This window comes from Callorhinchus milii, unplaced genomic scaffold (genome assembly GCF_018977255.1).
Source record: "Callorhinchus milii isolate IMCB2004 unplaced genomic scaffold, IMCB_Cmil_1.0 Scaffold1, whole genome shotgun sequence".
Taxonomy (NCBI): Eukaryota; Metazoa; Chordata; class Chondrichthyes; order Chimaeriformes; family Callorhinchidae; genus Callorhinchus; species Callorhinchus milii.
The window spans coordinates 78,076,744-78,095,301 of record NW_024704742.1 but is presented as its reverse complement, the minus strand read 5'-3'; the positions used below and the strand labels follow the sequence as shown (position 1 = coordinate 78,095,301).

Here is an 18,558-nt window from a genome sequence, read left to right as displayed (position 1 = left end):
GTAACAACAATAAATTACATTTGTACAGCGCCTTTCACGTCAGGAGGACATCCCAAGACATTGGGTAATTTCATTACCAAGATTAAAAATTAAAGTCCTTAATACATTCACATTAGAATATAATCCTTCATTTCAGAATTCATTCACCTGCAGGAGGGGAAGGAAAATAGCACCATTTTCCTACTAGCCATATAGCTCTTATAACTAAATACTCAAAACCCACACATCCCAATTCTCAAAGATAGTTCCAAGTTCCATCTCAGCTATTCATTTGGACATGTATCGTAAATATAACTTTGTACCAATATTGCAACCCTTAAGCGGGAAGATTACTAAATATAAAGATAAACATGATGCTAAACCAGAGTAATTCTATTACCAAAATTCATAGTTTTTTTAGTAATATATTTTAAATATTTAGTTACAATGGGTCATGGAGTTCAATAGTTAAATAGCTCCATGAGAAACGAATAAACTATTATTTAAGCTTTCTTTTGCATCAGTCCCATTTGGAATGTATCCAATATGAAGATATTATGGCAAGGTGGAAGATTCCATAAGCATTAAAATATGGCTCCACTGTAAATTGAATCTGCACCCCACTGAGGCTGTGTGCAAATTTCTTTGACAATAAAAAAATGCAAACGGCTAAACATAAGGATTTCTATTGCAAACTTACAGTGAAAAAATATCTGCATATTTAGGCACAAAAATAATTTGCAGTATGCTAGAAGCACCAATAAATTCTTGCTTTGCAACTACAGATTCAGGAAAAGGTAATACCTTTTGTTTCATCTTATCCACATTTTCTTTTAGTTTCACTGCCACAGTATTTGGTGGAAGACCTTTTTCGAGCTGATTTACGAACTTGCTGTACTTTCCCACTTGAGCACTCAATTCTTCCGCATCCAGTGTTTCAAATTTAAGCTGTGTAAAACAAAAACAACAATTAATTTTGTAAAACTTAAGACGGTGGCTTTATTCCTATGTCCAGAAATCAACAGGGAAAAGGCAATGTGGACAATTATTCACCAACTAGGGTATTTATCCAATACCAGCAAATGAAAGCTGACATTTTAGGAAAATCCAACCTTTTTCTTCTACTTAGATATGTTGAAGTTTATAATTAAATTGAATTAAACATTTTGGACTCATCATAAAAATGGAGTCTGAAGATGTTCAAATCATGATATTGAATCATGATGTTGAAGTCTCTGAAAAAATTCCCCATCAAAAACTGCATAATTTAAGGAAATTTGAACAAATAGCTATCCTTACTATGCAAATTATGTATTTAATTGATACCTGTTATGTCGGAGATTTTAGGCATATGAAAGTCCCTCGCCTGATCTGACCCATTACGAGCAGATGAGCTTTCAGTCACTCTATCCCACTCTCTGGAACTCCATCGCAGAGTCTGTTAGCCTCACGTAGTCCGTCTCCACTCTCAAAGCCTGCCTTAAGACTTATCTTTTGACCACACTTCCAGTCTCATTTCACCCCACTCCACCCACAGTTCAGTCTCCCAGTTAGTTAGGTGAAGTATGTTGAACAATTGTATATATTACAATATAACAATAATAGAATACCTGCATCCATTCCTCCACAAGAAGATCCCATTCATCCAGCGAATTCCAAAGAAGCTGCTTTAGTTTCAGCTCAGCATGCACTTCTTCTAACATTTCAAATTTAGTTACTTCAACCTAGATATGTAAAAATGTTAAAAGTCAATAAAACAGACATATTGTAAAACATTGACAAAGACACTTCACTTAAACAAATTCGGGATTCCAGATACTGTGTTGCACTTTTGTAAAAGTTTATAGAACTGTCTCCAAACTAAGTAAGCATACAGGGGTACTGGCTTTCCTTCAAACTTCCATTGTATAATAAACATAGCTCTAGTGCAATGAAACATCGACTGCAACTTTGGGATTAGAAAATTATTGCTCTCAGATACTGTAGCACATTAATTGACAATTAGATGCAGGTACCTCTATATCAAATTTTGGGAGGAAACTGTAAATAATAGATAAATAAAGGAATATCAGTAGTAACCAGAGATAGTTACCTTGAAGTTCTTCTGATACAATTTATACTCAAATGCACGTTTCTGTAGCTCATCCATTGTAGTCTGCATGGTTTGGAGCACATCCTTCACCCTCATCTTGTCAGATGAAATTTCTAAAATCTGAGGATCCTATCAAGCATAAACAACAAGAGCAGAATAAATCGATAGAATAAAAAAGCAGGAAGTACGATACAGAAATAACCATTAAAAAGAGCTTCAATTGCTAAACCAAATTAATGGATAGACTATCTGGATTTTTCCCTTCATTTTGTTTACGTTCTCCTCCTTTAAGCCTCCTTGTACTACACATCTAGTGATCTAGACCTGGCCTCTGCCCCTGCACAACTACTAGGATTCAGTACTTTTCAAACTGATATCAGGAATTAGCTGCATCAGGAAATGTAAGAGAAAACTTGTGTTTTACCCCTTAAAGCACAAGTATTTTTTCACAAGATCACAAGACAGTTTCAGATGAAGAAAGCTTTCTGGCCTATTTGTTATCATTCTTCCTGAAATACCCACCCTACACCATTCTATCACGGTTTTGTTTTAAAACAGTGAGTTGATGGTCTTGGCGATTTTAATGCATGGAAGCGTTATCTGTTAGTTAAGGGAAAGACACTCATATCAGCACCAGTTCAATTTGAATAACTCAGTAATTCTCAGTTGATATGACTTTGGTAACCAACTGTTCACTTACCAGTAGTAAAGTATCTGCCGAAAAGGAATTTATGTGGACTAACAAAACATTGGGTTATAGAGGTGAGGGGCTCCTGAGGGGTGCCACATTACACCACAGATACGATTCAGTTTTAATTTGAAAAAAAACTCCAAGCTTAGGTTTTTATGACACAACAATCTAATAATAATAATCAATGCATTTGATATATCGCCCTATCATGTCTTCGAGACGTCTCAAAAGCGTTTCACAGATTATATTGTAAAGTGAATTGACTGTATATTTGTGGTTGAAACTCAACAGCCAATTGAGCACAGCAGTGTCCCACAAACAGTCGTGGATTGAAGTGACCAAATTATTATTTTTTTATTATTAACCCCAGAAAAGCGATCCGCCAATCGACTAACAACCAGGTTCCTACTTGCTGCTGGTAAACAGAGGCGTTGGAATAAGGAAACTTGCCTAAGGTTTTACTCTGCCCGGGAATCGAACCTGGGTCCTCTCGCTTGAGAGGTGAGTGATCTACCAATATGCTACAGGACTCCTCCTAAAATTTACACTGATACATAAAAACAAAGTGATAAAAAAAGGAATTAAAAGCAATATTAAATACAGAATTAGAGCTAAGGATTAAAACAGAGAAAGTATATCAAGGTACCTGTGCTTGTAGTTTCACTGTTTTGACTTCTTCATTCAAAAGGGCTATGTCTTTATCTAGATGCTGACAGAATTTCCCAATATTCTTGTCTCTTTCACTCACAGCTCTATCAATAATGCTGCGAACTGCTACTAATGAAGGTTTCAGAGTCGCAAATACAGCCAGGTCTTCAGGAGGTGTAGGAACACGAAACTCATCAATGAGTTCATACATCTGTACTATAATGTTGGCTTCTTCGTCTAAAACTTCAATCTAAATAAGAAAATTTTGAGTCTTTGTGTTATTAAACTAATTATTTTTCTATAAGCCTTACTGAACGTTTTAGTATGTTATATCATATTGCTTCATAATGTTAGGTCACAGACCCATTGTACAAGTATGTGATATATTCAAATAACTAATAGATGCATCTAAACAAAAGATATTTGCAACCTCTATTGTGACATTGATTCTACTTAGTCATTTAAACACCAAATCACAAGATACACATAGTAGCTTGCATTTAAATTATAATGTTTCAAACAAACTCAAAAATATCATCACCATAAGAGCAATTAAGGGAAGTCATGCTTAACTAATCTTTTAGAATATTTTGAAGATGTATCTAGCAGGTTAGATAGGGGGGAATCAGTAGATGTAGTATATTTAGATTTTAAAAAGGCATTTGACAAAGTGCCACACAAAAGGCTATTGCACAAGGTTAAGGCCACGTGATTAATGGGAACATATTAGCTTGGATTGAAGAGTGGCTAACGGGTAGAAAACAGAGAGTAGGGATAAACGGGTCATTCTCGAATTGGCAGGATGTGACTAGTGGAGTGCCACAAGGATCAGTGCTTGGGCCTCAGCTATTTACAATTTACATCAATGATCCAGACGAGGACATTGAATGTAACGTTTCTAAATTCGCGGTTGATACTAAACTAGGTGGGAGAATAAGCTCTGAGGATGATGCAAAAAGATTGCAACAGGATATCGATAGGCGAGGGGAGTGGGCGAGTAGGTGGCAGATGCAATTTAATGTAGGCAAGTCTGAAGTTATTCACCTAGGTAGAAAAAATAGAAAAACAGATTATTTTCTAGAGGGGGAGATTAGATAGTGTTAGTGTTTCAGAGGGATTTGGGTGTCCTTGTACACCAGTCTCAAAAAGTTAGTCTGCAGGTGCAGCAAGCAACTAAGAAGGCGAACAGCATGGTAGCGTTCATTGCAAAAGGTTTAGAGTACAAGAATAGGGAAGTCTTGCTGCAACTGTATAGGGCCTTGGGGAGACCGCACCTAGAGTATTGTGTGCAGTTTTGGTCTCCTTATTTAAAAAAGGACATACTTGCCCTCGAGGGGGTGCAGCGTAGATTCACTCGGTTAGTTCCTGGGATGAGGGGACTGACCTATGAGGATAGGCTGAATAAACTAGGGCTGTATTCTCTAGAGTACAGAAGAATTAGGGGAGATCTTATTGAAACATATAAGATTCTTAAAGGGCTGATAAAGTAGACACTGAGGGTCTGTTTCCCCTGGTAGGAGAATCTATAACCAGGGGTCACAGTCTTAAAGTTAAGGGTCAGCCTTTTAGAACAGAGTTGAGGAAACATTTCTTCACTCAGAGGGTAGTGAATTTATGGAATTCACTACCCCAGAAGGCTGTAGATGCTCAGTCCTTGACCATCTTCAAGGCTGAGACGGATAGATATTTTAAAAATAGAGGGATTAGGGGATATGGGGATAGGGCAGGTAATTAGAGTTAGGTCTGAAGATCAGCCATGATCGTATCAAATGGTGGGGCACACTCGAGGGGTCGAAGGGCCTACTCCTGCTCCTAATTCTTATGTTCTTAAACAGTGACAGCATGTAGGTTTTATAAATTGTGCAAAGTGTTTGGAATAAAGCTAAATTAAATCTCTTGTGTAATTAATCTGAGAACAATCATCAATCATAATGTTTTAGAACTATTTTTGAATAGCCATTAATTCTGAAAAGGATAATTTATTCAAATAATGTTATTCATTTACAATAACTGAAAGACCTAAGATTATTCAATCTCAAATCTTGGACTACGCATTACTGTGAATTTTAACAGTTCTCAGACAGATTGTCAGGTGACATGCAAAGCAGGTTGTTGAACCTTCTGAAACAATATTATGGAATAACAAAGATAGTACTAATACTAATCCTTGCATTTGATATAGTGCTTTATCATGTCTTCGAAACATCTCAAAGCACTTCACAGAATATACTGTAAAGTGAATTGACTTTATATTTTGTGGGCGAATCATGGCAACCAATTATGCACAGCAGTGTCCCACAAACAGTCTTAGATTGAAGTGACCAATTTATTATTAGTTTTCATTTTTTGAAGGAATTATTATCCCCAGAAAAGTGATCCTCCAATCGACTAACAACCAGATTCCTACTTACTGCTAGGTAAACAGAGGCAATGTAGAGTAAGGAAACTTGCCCAACGTTTCACCCTGCCGGGAATCGAACCCAAGTCTCTCGCTTGTGAGGCGAGCTACAGTACTTGTGGAGAACTCTGCAGCTCATACCATTCCCTACTCTGTAGGTCACAATGATGTGTGATGGTAAACATCATGCCAAGGGCAGAAAATGGTTCAGACTTCAATAGTATTCATTTTACATCAGATTATCCAAGTTTTCCAAGCATACCCTCTCTTGTATCTCATCCAGAAATAGCAAACTGTTCACAAATTCCATGGTATTAGTTGGGATAATTTCAAGTTTAAACTGTGCATCCTGTGACTCAGCTATCATAGCATCTGTCTTCTTTTTCGCGAGAACTGGAAGCAGGTCATTAATAGCCTACAAAAAATAATTCATGTAAGAGATCAGAATCATGAGACAGTCATCAAACTGTTAAATGAAATCACACATCATCTAATTTTAGACAAAACAAATTAGACATCATTCCCCTATACATGTTTCATGTTCCTACTTTACCAATTTGGATCAGCATACGTGCAATCCTATGAAAGTAGCTTTGTTATGTCATCAAATAAACCAAATATAATATAATACAGATAATGATAAACAAATTATTCAACTGAATTCGAATTGTTTCCGATAACCATTTTTAATAGTTCTAGTCATTTTTAACAAGTTGGAAAAACTAATAGCAGACGTTGAAATACAGTGGATGCTTGTTAAGCCAGACACATCGGGGATGACCATTTTGGTTTTAAGAGGAATTTGAGGTTAGCCAAAGTTCTCTTACCTCTTCCCACCAAGCAGTGGAGAGGCAGAGCTTCTTTCCTCCCATTTCCATTGGATGAAAACCATTTAGCAGCAGCGCTGAGGTGATTGATAGCCTTGGAGCCGCTTGTAAATGTTTGGGCTCCAGCCATTCACAAGCTGTTCAGCTGGTAATCAATCACGATTTGACTCCTCCCATTCCCTACCTTGTTCTTCTCTGTTTCTCCGCCCTCACCCCCTCACTGATTGACAGAACAACTTCAGCTGCTTTTGAATGGTTGGAGTCCACTGTCAATCAATCTTAGACACCTTCCATCTCCATCCTGAAGCCACTCGACACAGAGAATTCAAGTGAGTAAATTCAGCGGTGACCAGCACAGTATTTGGACCAGATTAACCAGATTTTTAGCCGAATCAACCGTTATATTTAAAACAGATAAAAATACAAATGAATCGGGGCCAGGCCTTTTGTTCGATTTTCAGTGTCTAGGATTAACCGCCGTTCCCCTAAAGCGGATTCCACTGTATACTTGTTTGCCAAATGTGATCACATCAAGAAATAATAGTAAGTAATTTAAATAATGCTCGATAATGTTATTAATAGATTGGTTAACCATGGAAAATTCAGCAGTTAAAACCAAATGCTGAGTTTAAAAATCTAACCCACTCAATTACTGCATTGAAATTTAAGTTGCAATAATGATGTCAATAAGATCTTTAGTTTTAAATTATTCACTCACAGTAAAGTCAAAGGGCCAAGTTTATCACTTAATTATCTTCTGTTTATGTTGTTTCATTGTTACTAACGATCTAAAAATATGAGACAGCATTTATGAAGTTTATACTTGAAATAGGAAGTATTGGAAAACCCTGTAGTATAGAATGGCACTGCTTTATATCTGTTCCCCACATAATCAGATCCAAATCTCATTCAGTCATCATGAGGAAGTGCCGAGCAATCCCAAGGTTCTCTCCTCAATAAAAAAGACAAATAGAAAAGCCAAAGTGAAACTGTTTTGTTCAGTGCAAGTTGTCCCAAACAAATCTGCTAATCTTTTTTAACATAAAACTTTCTCTAATGTATGTGTGTTATGAAGCAAATACACCTTAATAAAAGGTGTAGGGTATTGTAAAAATATTTTTGATCAGTTTTATGCAAGGATAATGAAGGAATTTAGTGTTGGAAAATATAACACTTACTAATTTGGAACACTCCGTGTCAGGGATGAAGCATGATTGGATGTAATGTAATGCTCTGCTCTTTCCTATTGCATTGCAGCCCCATTATACCACGCTCAAATTCAGTTATAACACGGTAGCACTATGGACCCCATTCATCATGCACTGGGTGCTTTCTGCATAACAGCCTCCAATTCACACTCTCTCAGTGAAACAACCAATACTTGCTAAATTTATGGGAGGGTTCGCGTTGTGAGTCCACATCCATTGAGAATCATGTAGATAAATCCCCAAACATTTCACAATAGAGCTTTTAAAGCCTTTAATATCTATGATCAGCGTTCAAAAAAAACCAAAAGGAATTTTGACTCTGCAGAGAAATCATATTTACCTCAATGCAACGTAGAGGAGAAGGGATTACTTTGTTCTTGAGTTTGGTGTTATCTATCAGCAACAATCCTAAGTTTTTCTTCTGCTTAATGCTCACTGCATCATGGTGCTGCTGATGGTACTTTTCCAATGACTCCGCAAAATAACTAACATCTGAATAACAGGAAAGAGCAGACTTTGGTTTTAGAATCTGATAGTGCACTTCACAACTGAATTACATCTTTCATAATAATATTCTGTGCCATAAAAAATGTAAGGAAACCTTTTCTGATACAAAAAAACAATCTATTGAAACTTGAAACCATGGAACCCATTCATTTAAAATTAATCAGACTTGACAGTTCCCAATTGTAAAATCAGTTATCAATGCTTTTTCAATTTTCTCCAAATCAAGGAAAATAAATTCCCATCATCAAACATTTTTAATATATTTGCTATTCTTTTCAACTAAAAAATGGCCAATTTCCAGATCATAAGGGTCACAACATCAACAACAAAATTGATTTGTATAGGGCCTTTCACGTCGGGAGGACATCCCAAGGCGCTGGACTGACAGAGTCACAGACCCGAGCTGGAGGTCGGGTGGGGGAGGGTGGAGGGCATTGGGGGGAAGCAGGGAGATCAAAAGCACGGTTGAAGAGGAGGGTCTTGAGGTGGATTTTGAAGGTGGCGAGGGAGGGGGCGACAAAGAGGGACTGCAGGATGGAGTTCCAAAGGGTGGGTGAAGAGTGGCAGAAGGACCACCCGCCAATAGTGGGGCGAGCAAGGTAGGGGACGTGAAGCAAGCCGGAGCCCGCTGAGCGGAGGGAGCGAACAGGGAGGTAGGGGTTTAGGAGGTCAGAGAGTTTGGGGGGAGCAAGATCCTGGAGGGAATTGAAGCTGAGGACCAGGATCTTGAACTGGATCTTCTGTGTGATGGGAAGCCAGTGGAGTTGGGCAAGGATGGGGAGCCTAGTGTGGGAGAGGATACAGGCTGCAGAGTTATGGATGATCTGCAGCCTGTGGACGGAGAAATTGGGGAGGCCGACAAGCAATGAGTTTGCATAGTCGAGCCTTGATGTAATGAAGGCACGTATGAGGGTTTCGGTGGACTGCGGTGTGAGACGGTATCAGAGCCAGGCGACGTTGCGGAAGTGGGGGAAGGCAGAGCGGGTCATGGCACAGATGTGGGGTAGAAAGGACAGTTGAGACTCAATCAAGGCCCCGGGTTCTGGACTGGCTAAGCAAGGTGGAGTGTGCAACCATGGATGGTGATGCTGTCAGCGCCTGAGGTGATGTCTGACAGACATTCTGTCAGGACAACAGTGGTCCTGGAGTCAAGGGTGGAGGCAGAGAGGTACAGTTGGGTGTCATCCACGTACATGTGGAAGTTGACCCCATGTCTGCGGATGATGTCACCAGGAGGGAGCATATAGATATTGAAGAGGGGACCAAGGACAGAGCCCTGAGGAATGCCACAGGAGACAGTCTAGGGGTTAGAGGAGAAGTCATTTGAGGAGCTGAAGTGCAGGCGGTGTGAGAGGTACGATCGGAACCAGTCAAGGACAGCGCCGTGGAGGTTAAGGTGAGAGGAGAGGCGGTGGATGAGGATAGAGTGGTCAACAGTGTCGAAAGCAGCAGAGAGGTCAAGGAGGACGAGGAGGCAGAGGGAGCCCTGGTCGCAGATGAACAGAATGTCATTTGTCACTTTAACCAGGGCTGCTTCTGTGCTGTGGGCGGCATGACAGCCCGATTGGAGGGGTTCGAGAAGGGAGTGGCGGAAACTAACGTCACGTCCTGTACAGCACTATATGTAGTTCGTATTCACAGCCTACAACCATGGTGATTTTACAATCTGGAAGTTGGTCAATTTTGTTTTCAAAAAGATCCCTAAAAATGTAAATATTGTAACAAAAGGTAAAATAAACATCGATATTATCAAATATCTAATATTATCAAATTTAAAAGCAAAACAAAAAGTAGATATGTTGAAAGTGGAAGTGAATTAAAAGAGTACAGAAATATGAAAAATAAAGGAATAAGAGAATTTAAGAATAAGGAAGAACATTCATAATATCCAACAGAAAATGAAGGTCAGACCTGAAAAAAAACAATAGAACCACAGAAATTTACAGCGCGGAAAGAAGCCATTCAGCCCATCATACCATCATGAGTCAGATATTTTATCTCTATATTCCCACTATTCAAACCAAACCTTCTCCCCTCTGCAGTCATTCTAATGACCTGCAGCACATAAATCATTGCATCCAGTGTGGAAGCAACTGTATCAGGTTATAGTATACTGAAAGCATGTGCTGTCGACACTCAAATTTTGTGTCTACATTTCACAAACGTACCATGTTCATCGCTTTTGAAAATTTCTAAATCAAGACTTTCATTTTCATTATAGAAAATCCGAAAAACTTCAAATATTTCTCCAAACATATTTGCCGCTTCAAATCCTATGTTAATACATTCCTGAAAAACAAAAACAAAACCTGTGTATTACATGTGAAGATATAAAAAAAAGGTTTCTCGCCTTCAGAATAAAGGCATGTAAACTCTTTTTTAGGGTTTGTTTATGTCTTATCTTGTGAAAAAAAAATGCCTTCAGTTCAACACAAAACAAGTCCATCACTGCAGTCACCACACTTTATTATTAAATAGGTATTATTCTTTTTAAATAGTATTGAATAGGTCATTAATAATAATAAAAAAAGGAAATTAACTGCAACAACATCAAGACTCAGACAGGATCCCAGGCACTTGACTCCTGTTGAAAGAAAGCACTCGGGTGAGGAAAGTCTGATAAAATAGCATATTGGGCTCACTGTGAAGCCTGATATTTGAATTGTGGCCATTTGGGCAAGGTACATGTAAACAGGCACCTGTGGAACCATATTCCAAAAAAATAGTCAAATGCCTTCAGAAACAGGGAGAATTTGGCAAAAAAATCAAACCAATGTTAGTAATAGTTAACCTTATGGTGTCATAGACAAGTCTGCCCAACTCAGTAAGTGGTATTTCATCCTGAATCAGAAGGTTGTGGGTTTGAACCCCATGTTGGTATTTTTAGGCTGAAACTTCAATACAGTAGTCAGAGAGAGCTGCATTGTTGAAGATTCCATCTGTCAGATGATATGTTAAACTTATCTGCTGGTTCAGGGACACTTTAAATATCCCTTAACACTATTCAAAAGGAGAAGGGTGTTTCTCCCAGTATTCCAGCACAATCTCCCAGATAAAGTTTGTCATTCACTTAATGGTTACTTGTGCAACATTGCTGAGAGTTGACAGACTACCACTTTCACCTATAAATTACACAGTCACCATCCTTTAAATTAAAAATGCCGAGAAGTGCTTTGAGATGTCCAAAAACATGAAAGACAGACACCATTGCAAATGCAAGAATTATTATTTTTTTCTCACCTGGCTGGCGGTTTTACAAACTAGAAAACTACAACAACAACAAATTATATTTGTATAGCGTGTTTCACGTCAGGAGGATGTCCCAAGCCGATGATGTTAATCTTTACATTTCTGGCACTTAACTGGCCTCAAAGGGCTGTTGACGCTCAGTCCTTGAACATTTTCAAGACTGAGATAGATTTCTTATTGCAAAAGGGATTAAGGGATATGGGGATAAGGCAGGGTTAGGTTATTAGCTGGAGTTAGATTAGAAGATCAGCCATGATTGAATGGCGGGACAGGCTCGAAGGGCCGAATGGTCTACTCCTGCTCCTACATGTTGTTAGGAGCTGGTTAACTGGAAGTCAATTTTCATGATCAAAAAGGTAAGAAGGGTAGAACTGCATAGTTATTGAGACCAACTGAAAAGGAAACCAAAAGCACAAAGTATTTCATGCATCTTGAAATAAAAATATAAACTTTAATGTTTAAACTTCCGGTAAATATCGCTCCTTCCACTTGATTTTACTGAGCATGCACGAGACGACACCAAACAGCAAATACTCTCAAATCCCTGCATTATGTTCTAACTGTAAACTAAAAAATATTGTGGTAGCCAATCATATTGGGAGAATAATCCTAAATATTTGGTTTACAAAGATAAGACCTTGATGCCTTCACGGATGGATTTTGTTATTGCAATTGAATAACTAATGGATAACTTCCAGTGTTTACAACAGGATTTGTAAAAGATAAACCATACCATTATCTTTTGGATGATTTTCTGCAAATGCGTGTCATCTTCTAGAATAAAAACTAGCTTCGGTCCCTCACCATACATCTTTTCTTCAATCTTGTGGTTGATAACTGGACGAGTGTAGGGATTAAAATGTCCATCCGAAACTAGATTAGCCACAGAGAGCACAACATCCTGCAGTTGCTGAACAGCTTCAGTAATCCCATACTAGCAGAAAAGACATCACATAAATCACTTTATTTCATTTACCATGGATTCATATTATACTGGCATTACTGTGACAAAATCAAAATCCTACAACTAGCCATTCTTTTTTCTCCCTGACCAACACAATTCCTTGCCAAATCAGGGCCAAATTCAGGGCATTCAGGCCAAATTCAAGCCCTAGAATTTTTATTGCATTCATTAAGATTTGTAAGTAAATATTTTCATCAGTTTAATTAAATTATAAACTGTAATAAGTTTATATCATAGCAATAAATTCTATCAAATATCTTACTTGTATGAAACACTGTTAAGTTTCACAATACCTGATCTGAATATCTGAACAGGTATTGTGAAAGGTTCATGACCTAACCAGTAACATTTCCAAATGTCCAACCCCAGGATTCCTCATTTATTTGATCAACTTTGAAATGGTTAAAGTTTGAGTAGACCTATTGGACTTCAACCCTAGAACATACTAGTCCCAAGTCTAGTGCTCAACCAATTCAGCAACCCACAATATTTCTGATAGGAAATCAAAGGTTCATGGTTTAAATTCCTTTTCGTGGTAAATCTACTACTTAATGCCAAGCCATACAGAAGAAAATTCAATTCCTGATTTATTATGAATAAACTGATTTTAGCTAAATGAACAACAATAGGACATGAGTACCTTTTGTTTTGGCTAAGGAAAATAAATCACCAAGTTCCTGATCGTTATTCAGTGACAACAATAACAAATTGCATTCATATATCGTATTTCACATCAGGAGGATGTCCCAAGGTGCTTGACAGTCTAGAGTTTGGGAGTGGTGGAGCCAAGGATGTGGGGGAGGAATGACTGATGGCACAGTCAAAGAATAAAATTGAAAAAGGCAAGGAAAGGGGTGAGGCAAAGAGATTCCGGGTTGGAGTTCCAGAGAGTGGGAGCAGATAGGCTGAAAGCCTGACCACCAATGGAGGGACAGGCAGGGTAGGGCACTGAAGTTGGCGAATACCTGCCAAGGGTAGGAAATGGGCTGGTTGGTAGGGTATTCCCATGTCCCCACATTGCCCTTGGATGTCTGTCAAGCACAGGACAGAGCACTATTGTGATGTCCTCACAGGCAAAAAGCCTGCAAATACTAACTTTAGGATCAAATATTAAAAAAAAGCTATTTGGATAAGGTAGAAGAGTCACTGGTGACCTCAGAAAAAACATTTTTTGTTCAATCTGACACACGTGGAAACCTATCCCCACGCTTAAAAGTCTCTAAACCAAACTACTTCCACATATGTTGTTTGACCATGTTTGATATGTTGTTTAAACGCCCACAGCTTGTAATGAGAGAACGCAAGTAAGGGTTTGGCTATTTGCTCAGATGTAAAAATCCTACCCATTAGGGCTTTGGCTTGCAGTGTTATCTGAAACTGAATGGAAAGAATCACAAATCCCCGTGATTGATCTGCTCCTTCTTATTAATTAGAAAGACTAGCTGAAAATGCCTTGAGTACTGCAGACCTGCCTAACTTAGGTATCCTGGGAATACTGAGACTGCCATAGAGAATCTCATTATTTCTAATCCTCCATTGCCAGCACATTACTGAGAAACTGAGGTAAGGTGCTGCAAAGTTGATTTACCAAAATTAAAAAATGATTAACAAAATTAAAAATTGAGTGTTAGTGACCAACCTCAAAGTCGTCCAATGAAGGATGAAACAGCAATGATTGAGGATTTAAGATAAGCTCTGTAACAAATATTGGCACAGAAATGTCTTCTTCATCCCCCTTAAGTAATAGGGTTTGTGTAGTTGTCTAAGAAAATCAAAAAACAACACAAAAACATTAACATTAAAATAGTTGTAGTCATTTTGCAGGATACACTCACATAAAACAATCAATATTGAAAAGTTCTTAAATAATTGGGTCCGAAATAATGACAGCTTTGATGATAACTTGTTCTCCCCCATCTGTGCTGATATACCTGCACAACTAACAATTCATCAGATAAAATTGGCCATTCAGTACGTGGCTTTTGATGGGACACTGCTGTTTGCATTTACAAATACTGTCACTACAGTAATTCGTATGAAGTGCTTGGAGATGTTTCAACAATGTAATAAGGCACTATATTAACTGCAAGGATTATTATATTATTTCATCTGAAAGGTGGTCAGAATACTAAAATTTATGTCAATTTAAAAAAAATTAACCATGTTTGCTATTAAGTACCCTGTTCTATGTGAAGCATGGACTTTCGGCTAGACCAGAAAGGGGGTTCAACTGTATTGCTCCCATAATAGGTTCATGATATGTTCATGAAAAGTTAAAATGAAAACGCAATCTATAGTACTCTGTGGAGGATATTTTAAAATGAGTGACCTCTGACAGATGTTTGCATTGTATTTACCAATTTCAGTTTCTATAAATATACATAGACCCTTCCTGAATTGGGATTACCTGTTGCCTCGAGCAGAGAGTGCAGAGCAGAGAATAGTAATAATAAACGCCTTATTACATCATTGAGACATTTCAAACGCTTCACAGAATATATTGTAAAGTGAATTGACTGTATATTTGGGGGCAAAACGGGGCAGCCAATTGCACACAGCAGTGTCCCACAAACAGTTGTGGATTGAACGACCAAATTATTATTATTATTTTGAAAGGATTATTAACCCCAGAAAAGTAATCCACCAATCAACTAACAAGTGGGTTCCTACTTACTGCTAGGTAAACAGAGGCGTGTGGAGTAAGGAAACTTGTCCAACATTCACCCTGCCCGGGAACAAACCCTGGTCCTCTCGCTTGCGAGGCGAGTGCTCTAACCACTAAGCTACAGACTCCACAAGGCAGAGAGACTTAGAGAGCAAGATAGCAGGAACGGTGGCTGAAAATTCGCCCATCAATAGTGAGGCAGAGGGGATGGTGGACATGAAGCAATTTCAAGTTTGCAGAGTCACCATATCACGGTCAGCAGAGTATGGTATTCATGAGAAGCATGCTATACAACTGAAATGACATTGAAACCCAGATTAATTAATTGGATAGAATTTCGATGACAAATGCTGGGGGTAATTTAATCACTATTACAAAGGATTTTTTTTTCTTTTAAAGAAAATTGCTTCCCTAATTTCTCTAAGATGTTGCAATTATCAGTATTGACCTTTAGTTCCAACTCAATCTCCTTTTCCTCCTGGGTGCGCCATGTTCTAATGGTAAAGGTATCTGGAATGTGCTTCAGGTGATCCTCCATATAAGTGACCAAAAGTGTGATAGAATTCACTGTAAGGTAGTGCATTATGTTCACCATGAGGTAATCAGCAAGACGGATGAAGCTGAAAAAATAGGAATGAATTTTAGCCTCATTGGTTATGGACATCAAAAAGAGTATTTGTGGAGTATTTATAAAATTATTACTAACCAGGTTAATCTCCTGCAATGAGATCTCTTGTTGGCTTGTCCTGTATAGTTCAATTGATCGGGCAATTCTCCAAATGCCTCAATATTAATATTAGAATATGAAAGACTAATATCTGTAAGACAAAATAGTCACAGAATCAGTTTAATATTTTGACTGGTTCTGTTTTCAAAGTTAAAGACAACAGATGTTTATCCCAATCTCAATGTTACAAGGTTTTTACCAAAATACTATATGTAACAAAATGCAAAATACTATATTTATGAAACATATCCAGAATATTCTTTAAAGAAAACTAAAGAAAATAAACAAAGTTGCAACTGGCAAAATGTGTTTATTTTCAGTATACAGCTGAACCCTATTATAATGCACCCAGTATAGATCAGTTTTTAGTGTAGTCGCATTGTAATCCATGGTATATTGGAAGCATAGAACACTGACTGGCCAATTCTTACTGCACATAGCACCTAACTTCATTGCACAGCATGCAGGAAGCAACATCAACAGCACTTCCAGTTCAAAACACACGTGCGCAAAACACAGGAAGTGATATCAACAACAAGTTGCATTTATATAGGGCCCTCTATGCCGGGAGGCGTCTCAGGGAGCTTAACAATGGCGGAGCCCGAGGCCGAGCCAAGGGGAGGGGGAAGGTGACCGTATGCGTGACATCAACAGCATCCATTCAATAATAAGCCTTGTTATACTACAGGATATGATTTTATGAACTCAAAGCACCATGGGATTAAAGTTTATTTGTTTCTAATGAAGGGAAAACACAAGGTTCAAACTTAGATAATTATGCAGACATTTTCCTTTACTTTCCAGGCAATGATTTAAGTACCTGATTCCTTCAGTTCATCACGGAGCTGATCAGGTGTAAATCCAGCTTCTGTTAAGGCCGTCTTACATGCCTCACTTACAATCCCTTTTGTAATTTCTCTGAAGTTAGTCAGATCACTAGAGGCCTGCAGAAACAAAACAATATACACTTTTTGGGGGATTCTACAGTGAATTTCATCAGATATTAAGCATCATCTATTCTACAGCAAAAACTGCTTCATAGCTATATTTCAAACTTTCAAGACTAATTGGTAGTGAACAAAATTCTTCACCTTAAATAAACAATTAAAAAAAAATAACATTTCCTTCCTCAAAAGTGAAGATATTTATTTTTAGGTGGAGTCCTGTAGCTCAGTGGTTAGAGCACTCGCCTCTCAAGCGAGAAACCTGAGTTGGGCAAGTTTCCTTACTCGGCACACCTCTGCTTACCTAGCAGTAAGTAGGAACCTGGTGGTTAGTCGATCGGCAGATCACTTTTCCAAGGGTAATAATTCCTTAAAAAAATTGGTCACTCAATCCACTAGTTTGTGGGACACTGCCGTGCTCAATTGGCTGCCACATTTCGCCCACAAATTGTATAATCAATTCACTTTATAGTATATTCTTTGAAGCTCTTTGAGATGTCTCAAAGACGTGATAACTCGCTATAACAAATGCGAGGATTATTATTATTATTATTTTATTCACAGATTTAACACTTCAAGTTAATGCCTGAGGATTCAATGCAGATATCTCAGCAAATGCCCCTATTGCAATATTTTAACTGGTTTCTCAGGGGTTGGGAAATGAATGTCTCAACTTGATTCAATATTACTTTGTATGGAACTGGAGAGCTTGTTGTAGCTACACAACACACAGACCTCTAAATTGCACGATGAATGACCCATAAAGAATGGAACGCAATCTGGTCAATATTCCTAAAATTTCAATCAGCAATTGTTCGTGAGAAAGACCCCTAAAACTATTACATTTGTTGGGGAGGTGTCAGCAAATATAAGATAAAAGCAAGAAATAAATACAGAGAGACAAAGGGCAGGTCTGTATTTTGAGACAAACACAAATTGAGAGAAAACATAGTGTTTAAAAAGACTTGAGCTCATGTTATTTGAGCTTACTCTGCAAATAGTTCAGCAATTTACCTCTAGTATTGAAAAAAACATCTAACTTGGACAAATGTCTAATATTTCAATTAGTCAAAATATCAGCAATCTCTCAAATGATAAACATTATCATTTGGAAGATTGCTGATATTTTGACAAATTGACTTTGATATCAGGGTCTATTATTTGCACCAGTGAAAGCTCACTGGAAGCCAATATTTCAGCATAATTAAATGAATTAGTTGTCTCTGAAGTGGCTAAGGCCATTTGAAATAGCAAAATAAGGAAATGAATTTGTGCCACTCCCCCGCCTCCACCAAACCACCACATTTGGGTGTTGGTTTAACACTTTAGTATTATAATTGGAAAATGAACAACAGCCAAAGAATAGTATTTCAAAAAAAGCATTTCAAATGAAATTTACATTACCTCTTCAAGCTTTTCATATTGCACTCTCTTAAACTCGTGTAAGGTGTAGGTGTGTCCTTTTTCAATTTTACACAGTGACAAATCACCAATGTGATAACACACATTTTGAATTTGTAGAAGAGCAGGACGCAATGACTTTATGGTAAAACAAAATCAAGATAGTTCACTTTAAGTAACATCACCTAAAACATTTACATTGATATTTATTTCATACAATTTAAACATTATGGTTTGAAAAAGTGTGATTTTCCTAGC

General features: G+C 37.9%; 1 protein-coding gene across 1 annotated transcript in view; it reads right to left on the bottom strand.

The window, feature by feature from the left end:
• The window catches only part of LOC103177705 (dynein, axonemal, heavy chain 6), a 173,816-nt gene that overhangs the window by 145,823 nt on the left and 9,435 nt on the right, over positions 1 to 18,558 (bottom strand). The window contains 13 exon segments of the mRNA XM_042332425.1: positions 784 to 927; positions 1,590 to 1,703; positions 2,072 to 2,200; positions 3,409 to 3,660; positions 6,071 to 6,223; positions 8,184 to 8,335; positions 10,519 to 10,639; positions 12,333 to 12,533; positions 14,203 to 14,325; positions 15,677 to 15,848; positions 15,935 to 16,046; positions 16,776 to 16,899; positions 18,304 to 18,438. Of these exon segments, the coding sequence (XP_042188359.1) occupies positions 784 to 927; positions 1,590 to 1,703; positions 2,072 to 2,200; positions 3,409 to 3,660; positions 6,071 to 6,223; positions 8,184 to 8,335; positions 10,519 to 10,639; positions 12,333 to 12,533; positions 14,203 to 14,325; positions 15,677 to 15,848; positions 15,935 to 16,046; positions 16,776 to 16,899; positions 18,304 to 18,438 (1,932 nt within the window).